The sequence below is a fragment of the Neophocaena asiaeorientalis genome, unplaced genomic scaffold (assembly GCF_003031525.2).
Source record: "Neophocaena asiaeorientalis asiaeorientalis breed wild unplaced genomic scaffold, Neophocaena_asiaeorientalis_V1.1 scaffold936, whole genome shotgun sequence".
In the NCBI taxonomy this organism is placed as follows: Eukaryota; Metazoa; Chordata; class Mammalia; order Artiodactyla; family Phocoenidae; genus Neophocaena; species Neophocaena asiaeorientalis.
Window position 1 is genome coordinate 114,804 of NW_020174970.1, and position 12,201 is coordinate 127,004.

Sequence of the window (12,201 nt, forward strand, 5' to 3'; positions counted from 1 at the left end):
GGGGAGTGTCTAAGGCATGACAATTTTGCCAGTGTGGGAGTAATGGCAGGTGGGGTGGTGGGGAGGGAAATGATTGACACCAAGGGGATAGAATTGGTCTTTGGGACCCTCAGGCATGGCTGTGGGTGCCTCCCCCTAAAACGAGCAGTTTTTCCTCCAGGTCTCCACAAAGACTGGCCTTGATACCAGCGGGGCATGGCACGCTTGGGGCATGGCCTGCCTCAAAGCTGGGAACCTCACCGCTGCACGGGAGAAGTTTAGTCGCTGTCTGAAGCCCCCTCTTGACCTCAATCAGCTGAGTCATGGCTCAAGACTGGTACAGGATGTGGTTGAGTACCTGGAGTCCACAGCGAGGCCACTTCTATCCGTGGTAAGAGCACAACAGGCAGAGGGTGGGCTCCAGGGCCAGGGGGAGGCCCAGGGGCAGTAATGCCTGGGGAAAGTATCAGCTTCCATTCAGCTGACAGTGGCAGCCCTGGCTCAGAGCTGTCAGGTTTGGATTTCGTTCTTTCCATTATATATGGTTAGATAAGTCATAAAGGGTCAAATTTCAAAAAAAAAAAACTAATTTTAAAACAGTGAAAATCACATATAATCCCATACCCACACTTAAGCAATATTTAGATTTTAGTGAATTTTCTTTGTTATGTTTTTGATTTAATTGATGTTATACAGTTTTTAATATATAGAAGTTTATATCCTGCCTGTTTTCTACCCTTAAAACTATATAATAGTGAGCACTTTTCCACGTTGTTAAATATTCTTTGAAAACAGTGTTTCCAGCGGCTGCTGAGGACTCCCTGAGTTCCATTGTTCCCTCACACTCTGTCCTCTCTTGGCAGCAAGATGATGATTACTTGGCCACCTTGAAAGAGCTGGAAGCTACCCTTCGGACCCAGAGCCTCTCTCTGGAGGTGATTCCTGAAGGGAAGATCATGAACAACACCTACTACCAAGAATGCCTCTTCTACCTGCATAACTACAGCACCAGCCTGGCCATCATTAGCTTCTACGTGAGGCACAGCTGCCTGCGGGAAGCCCTGCTGCACCTCCTCCACAAGGTGGGACTTGCAGACGTGGCTGGCTCTCACACGGCAGTGCCTGCTTTGCCCGCTTGGCTTGGCCCATCCAGCTTTCATGGAGGCAATAACCCCCCTTAACCTTACCCCAGGGTTGAGCTATGAGGTCATCTCTGGCAAAGTCAGGTCCAAATGGCAAATTCTAGGGAGTTCCCTGGTGGTCCAGTGGTTAGGACACCACACTTTCACTGCTGAGGGCCCGGGTTCAATTCCTGGTCGGGGAACTAGGAACCTATAAGCCTCATGGTGCAGCCAAAACACAAAACAAAGCAAAACACAAATGGCAAATTCCATCTGCACAAATCATGATTTGATGAGTGTGTGCGAGTCTTAACCTGGATCCCAGATTGCCCTTCTGACGGGCAGTGACAGATTTCATCCCTTCTCCCAGAACATTTAGCAGAACCAAGTAATAGCTGAGAGCATGGTCTCTGGAATGAGATGCTTGGTGTAAGTGGTGTGACCTTGAGCAAATTGCCTAACCTCTCTGTTTCCACACACTTCCCACCTGCTCTGGGCTGTGTCCTGCTGCTGACCCCACTGCTCGTCCACTCAGAGTTGTTACCACAAAGGCCAGGAAGCACCCATGAGCCACATCCTAAATTTGAGCCACAAGTATCTCATAGAAGGAGAGTGTGCCCTCCTTTGTTTCCTCTGACATCCTCTGCCCTCCTCCCACAGGGGGCAAAGGCACCCCTGAAGTGCATTATTTCTTTGGAGCCATTGTTAAGCCAAGTCAGGACTGTTTCACCATGACTCTTTGGCCTTCTCTTTTTTATCTGAAAGTCCCATGCAATTTTTCTGAGGAATTGAGTGATTAGTACCAAATTTCATATAAAATTAAAGGAGCTTGAGTTATGCTTTAATTCCAGTCTGCTGCCTTCGTCCAAAATGGCAGCCATTGAAAGTTTACAAGTAGGCATATCTTCTAGGATTCCTCCAAGTGCGTCAACAGTACAGAGTCGTGGTAACCATACCCCTACAGGACAGCGAAAGGGAAATGTTTTCACTACTGCCGTAGCTACCGTGTCTTAACCAGGTGTCAATATTGTAAAGGTTATATTATTTGGCATTTAATTGCTAAAACCTGTTTCCTTTTCCTCAGTTTCCAAAAGAGTTTTGAGGTAAAGCTACTTCACCTCACCCAGTTCTGTTGCTTCTAACTGATGACCACTCCAGAGGGTTAAGCTGCTTACTTACTTATTTTGGTAAAAGCTGACGACAGCATTGCCCCTGCTTTACATTCGTCAGAGCTAGGAAAGAAGGCTTCTTTTTATCTCCTGTAATCACAGCTACCCTTGAACTGAAGTATCTTACCTTCTCAAGCAGGTGGGGAGCAACAGAAAAAAACATTGTGAAAACTATGACTGAATGCCTAGAGCATGGAAGACGTGGTGTTTACAGCCTCATTCCCTGCCTTTTCACCCCTTACCCATCACACTGCCCCAGAGTGAGCTTTCTAAAACATAGTACATGTTATTTATGTTATTCTTAATTCATGTTATTCCTCTCTCTAAAAGGCCTTCGGTGGATCCCCATGGCCACAAGGTGAAGTCCAAATTCCTTAGCGTGAATGCAGGACCCAACAGTTTCAGGCCCCCTTATTTCTCCGGTTTATTTTCACTGCAAATCCTATCTCTGCTCTATATTCTGGACTTGCCAAATTACTTAAATTTTCCTGATTGTACCATGCCCTTTCTTACTTCCATGAGTCTACATTGCTGTTTCCCCGTACCTAGAATGCCCTGCCCCTCCTAGTTTTCTTGGAAAACTCCTGTTTATCCTTCCAGACCCTCTGTATTGACATTCACCTCTTCCTATAAACAGTCACTGTACCTAGAACATAACTCTGTTATTGCATTTATCCCGCTGGATTGCAACTATTTGTTTACAATTGTGTCTTCGCATCTGGAGCGAGAAGGCCCATATTTACCTTACCTGGTGTCTTCAAGCACCTGGCCTAGTGCCAGTTATGAATGAATGAGTGGATATATGAATGGATGAAATGGAAGTTCTTTTTTTTTGGCTGTGTTGGGTCTTCCTTTCGTTGCTGCACGCAGGCTTTCTCTAGTTGCAGCGAGCGGGGGCTACTCTTCGTTGCAGTGAGCGGGCTTCTCATTGCGATGGCTTCTCTTGTTGCGGAGCAGAGGCTCTAGGCATGAGGTCTTCAGTAGTTGTGGCTCGCGGGCTCTAGAGCGCAGGCTCAGTAGTTGTGGCGTACAGGCTTAGTTACTCGGCGGCATGTGGGATCTTCCTGGACCAGGGATTGAACCTGTGTCCCCTGCATTGGCAGGCAGATTCTTAACCACTGTGCTACCAGGGAGGTCCCAAAATGGAAGTTTTTAAGGGGTTGAATGGCCAAATGGTTTTTTTCTATGACTGTGGAATGGGGGTTGATGACTCACGGTCTCTGAACCACAGATGAACTTCAGAAGTGAGCAGATTAGTATGTGTTTGCGCTTTCCTGATGAGTTGGTCTATGATATTTATCATTTATTCATTCATCCAAGAAATAGTTATTAAATAGCCAAGGACTATTCTTCACAGCAATGAAGAAAAAAAAGGCAGACAAAAATAGTTGCTCTATAAAACTTACATTATAGTAGGGAGAGAGACAATAAACAAGATAAATAAGATATATAGTATAGGTGATGAGTAATAAGAAGAGTAAAGTGGGGCAGAGGGAAGGGATGGATTGTGTAATTTTAGACAGGGTGCCCAGGAGAGATGACATCTGAGTAAAGGCCTAAAGTAGGTTGGGAATGAACTGTGCAGATTGTGGAGGAAGCACGGTCCAGGTGGAGGGAGTAGCAAGGGCAAAGGCCAGGGCAGCTTGAGCAGAGTAAGCCGGGGAAAGGGTGGTAGCAGATAAGGTCAGAAAGCTAACAGGGCCTAGATCATATAGAGCCTTGTAGACATGAGGACTTGGGCTTTGTGCTGAGTGAGAAGGAAAACCATTGGAAGATTTTGAGCAGAGACCTAACATGATCTGACTTATGTTTTTTGTTTGTTTGTTTGTTTGTTTTTTGCGGTACGTGGGCCTCTCACTGCTGTGGCCTCTCCCGCTGCGGAGCACAGGCTCCGGATGCACAGGCTCAGCAGCCATGGCTCACGGGCCCAGCCGCTCAGCAGCATGTGGGGTCTTCCTGGACCGGGGCACAGACCCGCGTCCCCTGAATCGGCAGACGGACACCCAACCACTGCGCCACCAGGGAAGCCCCTCACTTATGTTTTAACCAAATCACTCAGATTGATTGGTTGGCATTAGTCAAAAAAGAGGCAGGAGTGGAAGATGGTAGACCAGGGAGGAGGCCATTGCAATCATCCGGGCAAGTGGTGATGATGACTTGGACCAGGACGGTACATGGAGGTGGTGAGAAGTGGTCAGCTACATACAGATTCATGTATTTTGAGGTGGAGCCAATAGAATTTGCTAATGACTTTTATGTTGTGGTGTAAGAGAAAGATGGCTAAGGTTTTTGGCCTGAACAAATAGAATAACAAAATTGCCATCTGAGAAGGGGAAGACTGCAGAAAGAGCAGATTGGGAAGACACAATCAGGAGTGCAGTTTTATATCAATATGTATTGTTCTCTAGATACCAAAGAGGACTTTTTGCGTCAGCAGTTGGCTATAAGTTAGGTATACAATTCTGTAGTTCAGAAAGAATAAACAGGCTGGGAATAGAGATTTAGACATAATCAGTAGATCAATTAATGTAAAGCCCTAAGACTTATGAAATCAAAAGAGTGAGTAAAGAAAAGAGGACAGGGACTTCTCTCGTGGCGCAGTGGTTAAGAATCCACCTGCCCATGCAGGGGACATGGGTTCAATCCCTGGTCCGGGAAGATCCCACATGCCACGGAGCAACTAAGCCCACGCGAGGCACCAGTACTGAGCCCAGGTGCTGCAACTACTGAAGCCTGCGTGCCTAGAGCCCATGCTTCACAACAAGAGAAGCCACCGCAATGAGAAGCCCGTGCACCCATCGAAGAGTAGACCCCGCTGGCCACAACTAGAGAGAAAGCCCACGTGCAGCCAGAAAACCCAACACAGCCAAAAAAAAAGAGAACAGCTCCCTCCTAAGCTCTGGAGAGATTAGGAGGAATCAGCAAAGGAGACTGAGAAGGCGTAGCCAGGGAAGTAGAAAGAAAACGTGGGGGTGGTATCCTGGGGGCCAAATAAAGAAAATTTTTCAAGGAGGAAGCCATCAGCTATATCACAAGCTGTTGACAGAGCAGGTGGAAAACAAGGACTAAGAATTTTAGATTTAACAACGTAGAGGTCATTGGTGACCTGAGGGGCAGTTGCAATGGAGTTGTAGGTGCAAAAGCTAGATGTGAGTGAGTTCAGGAGACAGTCACTGGAGAGGAACTGGAGACAGGGAGTGCAGATAACTCTGGAACTCTGGAGTGCAGATAACTCAAGGAACTTTTCTGTACGGAGAAGGAGAGAAGGGGAGCAGTCACCCGGGCGGGATTCTCAAAGGGTTCCATCTGTGATGTGCAAAAAGATAAGACGCTCCGCTGTGGGAGGATGCTGAAGGGCTGTGAGTGGAAGGAAACTCAGAATGGGTCCCAGACAGTGCCAGAACCAGGCTCAAGACTTCTGACTTTTTGCTTTGCCCTGCTCCAGGAGAGTCCCCCGGAAATCTTCATAGAAGGCATCTTCCAGCCAAGCTATAAAAGTGGGAAGCTACACGTTTTAGAAAACTTGCTAGAATCCATTGATCCAACCTTGGAAAGCTGGGGAAAGTACTTGATTGCCGCCTGCCAACATTTACAGAAGAAGAACTACTACCACATTCTGTACGAGCTACAGCAGTTTATGAAGGTAACAGCAGCCCCATCCTGCCTTCTACCTCTGTCCCTGTTGGCCTGTCACGTGGGGAGACTGTGCAGGATGAGGGAACGAGACTGTCGTTTTGGTTCCTGGCCTTTTGCTCCTTGACTAAGCCTACCGCAAATCCACATTACTCTCTAGCATTCTTACATAGTATCAGGATTTCCATTCTCATCCTAAAGAGGCAGACTTTAATCTTGTCAGTAATAGCGTTCTTCAGAATTCAGGGAATATAAAGATAAAAAGGAGGGATATGGTAGTTTCAAGATAAACATGGAGCATGAATGCAGAATTCATAAGGAATGAAGGAGAAGTAAGTGTTTTTAGAGAAGATGCATGAAAGGAGAGGGAGCATGTTTCTTCCAATCTGCCTGAGGGTGGCCAACACTAAATCACAGAGAAATTGGCTTATTCAATGCCAGAGTGAAAGTGAAGGCAAGTCAAATGGAGAATCAGACGTCTCCTTTTTAAAGATCTCTTCTGTGCTGGAATAACGTCCTACCCAAGGTCCCAGCCAGTCCGTTCACTTTGGGATCTCTTGGGCCTCTGAGGGAAAGGGTGCTGGCAGCCAGGCTTCACGGGGGGACATCAGATCAGAGTTCTCCTCACACCCCCACCCTCCAAATCTCCTTTGACCTGAACATTCATTTTCCTCTTCCAGGACCACATCCGGGCCGCCATGACCTGTATTCGGTTCTTCAGTCACAAAGCACAGACATATGCGGAGCTGGGAGAGAAGCTCTCTTGGCTGCTTAAGGCCAAGGACCACCTGAAGATCTACCTCCAAGAAACCTCCCGCCGTACCGGAAGGAAGAAAACCACCTTCTTCCGAAAGAAGATGACGGCAGCTGATGTGTCAAGGTAACTTGGGGTTCAGGGAGCAGTTGGGGTGGGGCAGAAAGGCTGGAACCGAGGGTCTGTCAGTGATGCAGCCGCTCTTGCCCATCCCTGAACTCTTGGGAAACAAACACATACACACACATGCGCACACCTAACAGGAATCATTCCTGGATGACAGTGTCAGGTACAAGCCTGGAAAGCCGCCAGAGGAGCTCGTAGGAGAAGAGGAAAGTAGGGGAGGCGCAGGAACTGGGATCACATGTGACAGTCAGACTAAGTCCCTACCCCTTACAAGACGCAAAAGAGGTCCTGGGTGATCTGGCCCCCGCCTGCATCTCCGTCTTACCTCATGCTACTCTCTCCTTTCTTGTGGCGCGGGGGGTTCCTCAGCACCCCAGGTCCTTCCCTCCTCTCAGCCTTTTTGCTGAGAACACAACATCTGAAGTAAATGCTCCACCGCTACTGTTTATTCCTTCACAGTCCCAATCGCTAGATACTCAATGTGTCTGTTATCTACCTCTCCTCTAGCCTCTGAACTCTGGAGGGCAGGGTTCGTGTCTCTCTCGACCGCTGCTGTTGTTAGTAGCACACCGTGCTCCGTAAGCACTCACAGCCGCTTTCGGCTTGTCGTGACTGCTCAGAGGGTATTTTGGATCTCTTTTCCCTCCGCCTCCTTTCTTCTGCCTTTTCCATGGCCATCCTATTATGACTTCTCAGTCCCCTGGCCCTGGTTGCTCCTGAGGCCCCTCCTGAGGCCTGACTGCGCATCTCCTGTCACCGCAGGCACGTGAACACACTTCAGCTGCAGGTGGAGGTGACCCGGTTCTTACATCGCTGCGAAAGTGCTGGGACCTCTCAGATCACCCCCTTGCCTCTGCCAACCCTGTTTGGAAACAACCACATGAAAATGGATGTTGCCTGCAAGGTATGCACGATGTGTCAGAGGCACTCTTTCAGAGTGCCTATCACACTTGTAATCGTCTAGTTATCATTATTTCAGTCATCCTTTTGATGGCTGCCTCCCCGACGGAATGAGAGCCCCGGAAGGCTGGAGACCGAGTCCGTTTTGATTACTCTTGTATCGCTAGTGCCTGCACTCAGTAGAGTCTCCACAAATATTTGTTGAATAAATGAATGAATGAGGGCCTTGTTCTTGACTGAGGGGCTGCTCCAGTAATTCTTGCTTCTTTAAGCACGTTTCCCTCTCATTTTCAGGTCATGCTAGGAGGGAAAAATGTAGAAGATGGTTTTGGAATTGCATTCCGTGTTCTGCAGGTATGACTCAGATTACTCAGGATTATACCGAGGGCGATCAGCACATGACCACAGTTCTGTGAGAGATCATTCTTCAGAAAATTTTTATACCAAGGAAAGCAGATTTACACGTACGTCAAGGATGAAATCAACAAGAGGGCTGTTACAGAACTGGGTCAAATTCAAGACCGTAGGCCACTTTGCCAAAAGCCAAGCAGCCAATGACGAGTTTATCAAAAGCTATCAAATAACTACCCGAAATGAGGTCTAGGAGAGTTCCACACAGCTGTCCTCATTGTGGGGGAGCGTGGCTGGAGGAGGTGGCAGAGGGGCTGCGGTGTGGGGGTCCTATTCAGGGGGAGGGTCCACTGCCCAGGAGCCAGCTCGAGGCATACATTTTCTGTTGCTTGTGATACGAGGACATGGGTACAGCTGTGGCACTGGAGCAGAGGATGGAGCAGGGCGCCAAAACCATGAAAAGCCAGACCACTCCCCACCACACAGTGACACACAGGCACGCTGAGGCCCATCACCCTCCAGGCAGACACGGTCTTCACGCAGTGTGCATCTAAAGGATCAAAGACAAAAAACCATCTGACAGATTTCTTTCTTCCCACCCATTTTCCCTGTTGGGCAAAGACCCCAAGGCAACAACATGTTTATCTGGTAGTTTCTAGCTCATCAGTCTTTTGGTGAATTGGTCTGTTTCCTAACACCAAGACATCTCTTAACAGAGCACCAAGTGTCCAGGGCAGCCAGTATCAGCCCCTGACATCCATTTTCCAAGAGAAAGGTGATTCGTTAGAGAATGAACTGGTCTTGGGCATTTGATTAGAATATTTTCAGAAAGTGACACGGCAGCAAGTGAGATGTACCAGTGTAGATATCAAAGTTACGATTTTTACGGATGCTTCCTAAATGTCTGCCGAGCTCCAAGAGAAGAACTTTTTGCTGATTGTTTATGTATGTTCTCTATTGGGACTACAGTCTTGTCTACCCCAAGCCCAGTGGGAGCTCTGTAAATGTCACCTTCCTTCCCGCCATTGGTGTCCCTGCCTCCCTACACCCATCAGCCCATGTTCTGTTCTAGGACTTCCAGCTGGACGCTGCCGCAACCTACTGCAAAGCCGCCCGGCAGCTGGTGGAGAGGGAGAAGTACAGTGAGATCCGACAGCTGCTCAAATGTGTCAGCGAGTCAGGCATGGCGGCCAAAAGTGACGGGGACATGATCCTCCTCCACTGCTTGGAAGCATTCAAGAGAATTCCACCCCAGGTGCGCTCACCCCCAGACCTCTCAGCTCCTCTGCCTATTTCAGTGTCTTCACATCCCCCTCTTTATTTTTCTCTTCCCTATACCTACTGTACCTGAAACTCTACAAGATCCCTCTGTCTTTCTGACCCCTCTGTAATGATGGCCTCACTAGTCAACCCTTCGCTGGAAAGAAAATTCATGGTGATAATCACTGTATCCAGAGGCCGTCCCTCAGCATCCCATTGTCTGATGCTGTTGGCACCAGGAAGTGTCTGCGGACGGACAGAGTTGAGTTTCTCCCTGTGATTGTAGAGGAGGTCATCGTGGGCCTGCAGGTGGCCTTTGAAGCACATCGCCTGCAAAACTGTCCCCCGATGGCTTCCTAGTGGGGTGAACAAAGCCACATCCTTTCTTTTTTTTTTTAATAAATTTATTTTATTTTTATCTGCGTTGGGTCTTCGTTGCTGCACGTGGGCTTTCCTCTGGTTGTGGCGAGCAGGGGCTACTCTTTGCAGGGCGCAGGCTTCTCATTGCGGTGGCTTCTCTTGTTGCGGAGCATGGGCTCTAGGTGTGCGGGCTTCAGTAGTTATGGCTCGCAGGCTCTAGAGCACAGGCTCAATAGTTGTGGCGCACAGGCTTAGTTGCTCCGCGGCATGTGGGATCTTCCCAGACCAGGGCTTGACCCTGTGATCCCTGCATTGGTAGGCAGATTCTTAGCCACTGCGCCACCAGGGAAGCCCCACATCCTCTCTTGAAGGCCAAGGACAGGCCTCGTTTGCTGTTGCTTCTCAGGTTCCCAAGCTTAGTGTTATCATTAGCTTTCCTCTGTTGCTCTTATAGCAGGAGTTGAGTTTGGTTTTTGTGGGTTTTTTGGCCGTGCCACGTGGCTTGTGGGATCTTAGTTCCCTGACCAGCTATTGAACCCGGGCCCTCAGCAGTGAAAGCATGGGGTCTTAACCTTTGGACCGCCTGGGAATTCCCAGGTGATGAGTTTGTAGAGAAGGGTCAGGCAGGCATCCCCACCCTGAGTCAGAATGGCTGGGCTGAGGCTGGGTTGGGCCCCGGCTGCCACGCTGTGGACCCCTTCATCTCGTGACTACTGTGTCTCTGTTCTGAACAGGAGCTGGAGGGCCTGATCCAGGCGATGCACAGTGACGACAGCAAGGTGAGCGGAACTGTCTCCACACCCAGTAGCGCTCGGGCACAGCACTTTGGACTTGCCTTTTCACCTTTACCCTTTGCTCGCTACCATTCAGCCTGTATCTCAGCCTCTTTGTTATCAGAGGTGGGACTGAGACCCAGATAGGGGCGTAGAAGGGAGGGCATAGGTGGGGAACATGAGAAACCTGACCACATGAGCCTTTGCCCTCCCATTTTTTTATACCCCAAGACACACATGTCCTAGGCTTCTCTCAACTCTCCATTTCCTATGGAGGTTTTCTCTCAGAGCCCTAGGAAATCCTCACTTTCATCTTCAGATGGACTCACTGCATGAGGTTCTCAGAGTGAGCAGGCATCTCTTTATCCTGGAGGAACAGGTGTGCCCTCTACAGTAAGGAAAAAACTCACCCAGCCCTTTGACCAACGATGTCTGTTGGTGCCTCAGCCTGCAGAACAGGCCTTGCCCCTGGGGCCTGCAAGCTTTTCCTGTTGAGTGGGAGGGAAATCGGTGAACCTTTGGGAAGGGTGCCAGCGGCTCCTGTTTGTGGCTTCACCGTGGGAGGAAGGCCCACAGGCCAAGAGAAGCAGGAGAAAGCCAAGCTAGCCTGCCCTGGCCACTAGCAGTGGAATGATCTGGCAGCTGAGTCCCTTGTGAAGAAAACTAATGTTAGGCAAACAGCTTCTCACACAACCACATTGCTGCTCCCCACGGCGGTATTGCTAATCCCTGGACTGAATTTGCAGGGCATTTTTCATTTGAGGTTAGGGAGAAGCTGTTCTTAACATTTCTTCACTTAATTCTGCAACATCCTGATGACATCCTGTGGAAAGGGTGGAATTCTGACATCCTGAAATGTGGAAAATTACTTTTCTAGAATCAAAATGGGAACCCGACAGCCAGGCCAGACACCCAGGTTTCTTGATTCTCCGGCTATGGTTCTTTTCCAAGCCTTCAGTGATCCTCCTGTTCTGTAGGACAGAGACTTTGTGCCTGGGAAAGATGGACGCTGAAAGCTAGACCGTCGTTTTTACTTTTTCAGGTTTTTTCTGGCAGCAGCTGTTCTAACACACTTACGTGATCTCAGGTCACAGGATCGTGCCAAAAACAGCTTCGTTCAGTTTCTATTCCAGACTTTCTGGAAAAATGCCCTCCTCCTCTAGGTAGGAATTTTGCCTGCCAACTTGTGATATTCTGTTTAATGTACACTGGTACCAAGCAGAGCTGAGGGCCCGGGTGAAGCGAATGTCCTAGGGCAGCAGGTAGATAACCATACTGCAGGACTTGATCACTTCACAGAGCTCAGACATGTCAGAACATGTCTTCTAGCTGTAGGCGATTATCTGTAATTGAGCTTAGGAAAGGAGGACTTTAGTGACCAAGGTAAAAAAAAGAAGATGGAGCATTGAAACATCAAGAGAGAAGAGTCCGCTCCAACCACCAGAAGGACTGTCACGGCAGAAAGGCAGCTGCTAGCGGGAGCTCTGAGGCAACTCACCTGGGCCTTGCTGTTCGCTGGCCTGGAACCCTGGCTAACCAGGGAGGTGCTGGTGAGGTCGTGGCCAGGGAAGGCAGGGGCTCTCGTCTCCACCCAGCTGGGCATTCCTGAGCTGGAGGGTGTCCTGAATGAAGGAAACTGAGCTGCCTCTGTGCCAAACTGCAAGTCAGATCAACCTGGGGTCACGCCTTATTTAGGGTTTTTCTAATTGTGTGCGTTTTCTTCCCAAAATTTCCTGTTAAAAGTTTTTTTTTTTTTTTTTTTTTTTGGGTACCGG

The 12,201-nt window shown here is 48.8% G+C and overlaps 1 protein-coding gene across 4 annotated transcripts in view; it reads left to right on the forward strand.

Annotated features, from left to right (window-relative positions):
* ZFYVE26 (zinc finger FYVE-type containing 26) overlaps positions 1-12,201 on the forward strand; it is a 61,502-nt gene that overhangs the window by 46,866 nt on the left and 2,435 nt on the right. For all 4 annotated transcript variants that reach the window (XM_024761863.1, XM_024761866.1, XM_024761864.1 and 1 more), the window contains 8 exons: positions 161-370; positions 843-1,061; positions 5,715-5,912; positions 6,583-6,782; positions 7,545-7,686; positions 7,977-8,036; positions 9,106-9,288; positions 10,388-10,432. In XM_024761863.1, coding sequence (XP_024617631.1) covers positions 161-370; positions 843-1,061; positions 5,715-5,912; positions 6,583-6,782; positions 7,545-7,686; positions 7,977-8,036; positions 9,106-9,288; positions 10,388-10,432 — 1,257 coding nt within the window. The remainder of the gene's footprint in view (positions 1-160; positions 371-842; positions 1,062-5,714; positions 5,913-6,582; positions 6,783-7,544; positions 7,687-7,976; positions 8,037-9,105; positions 9,289-10,387; positions 10,433-12,201) is intronic.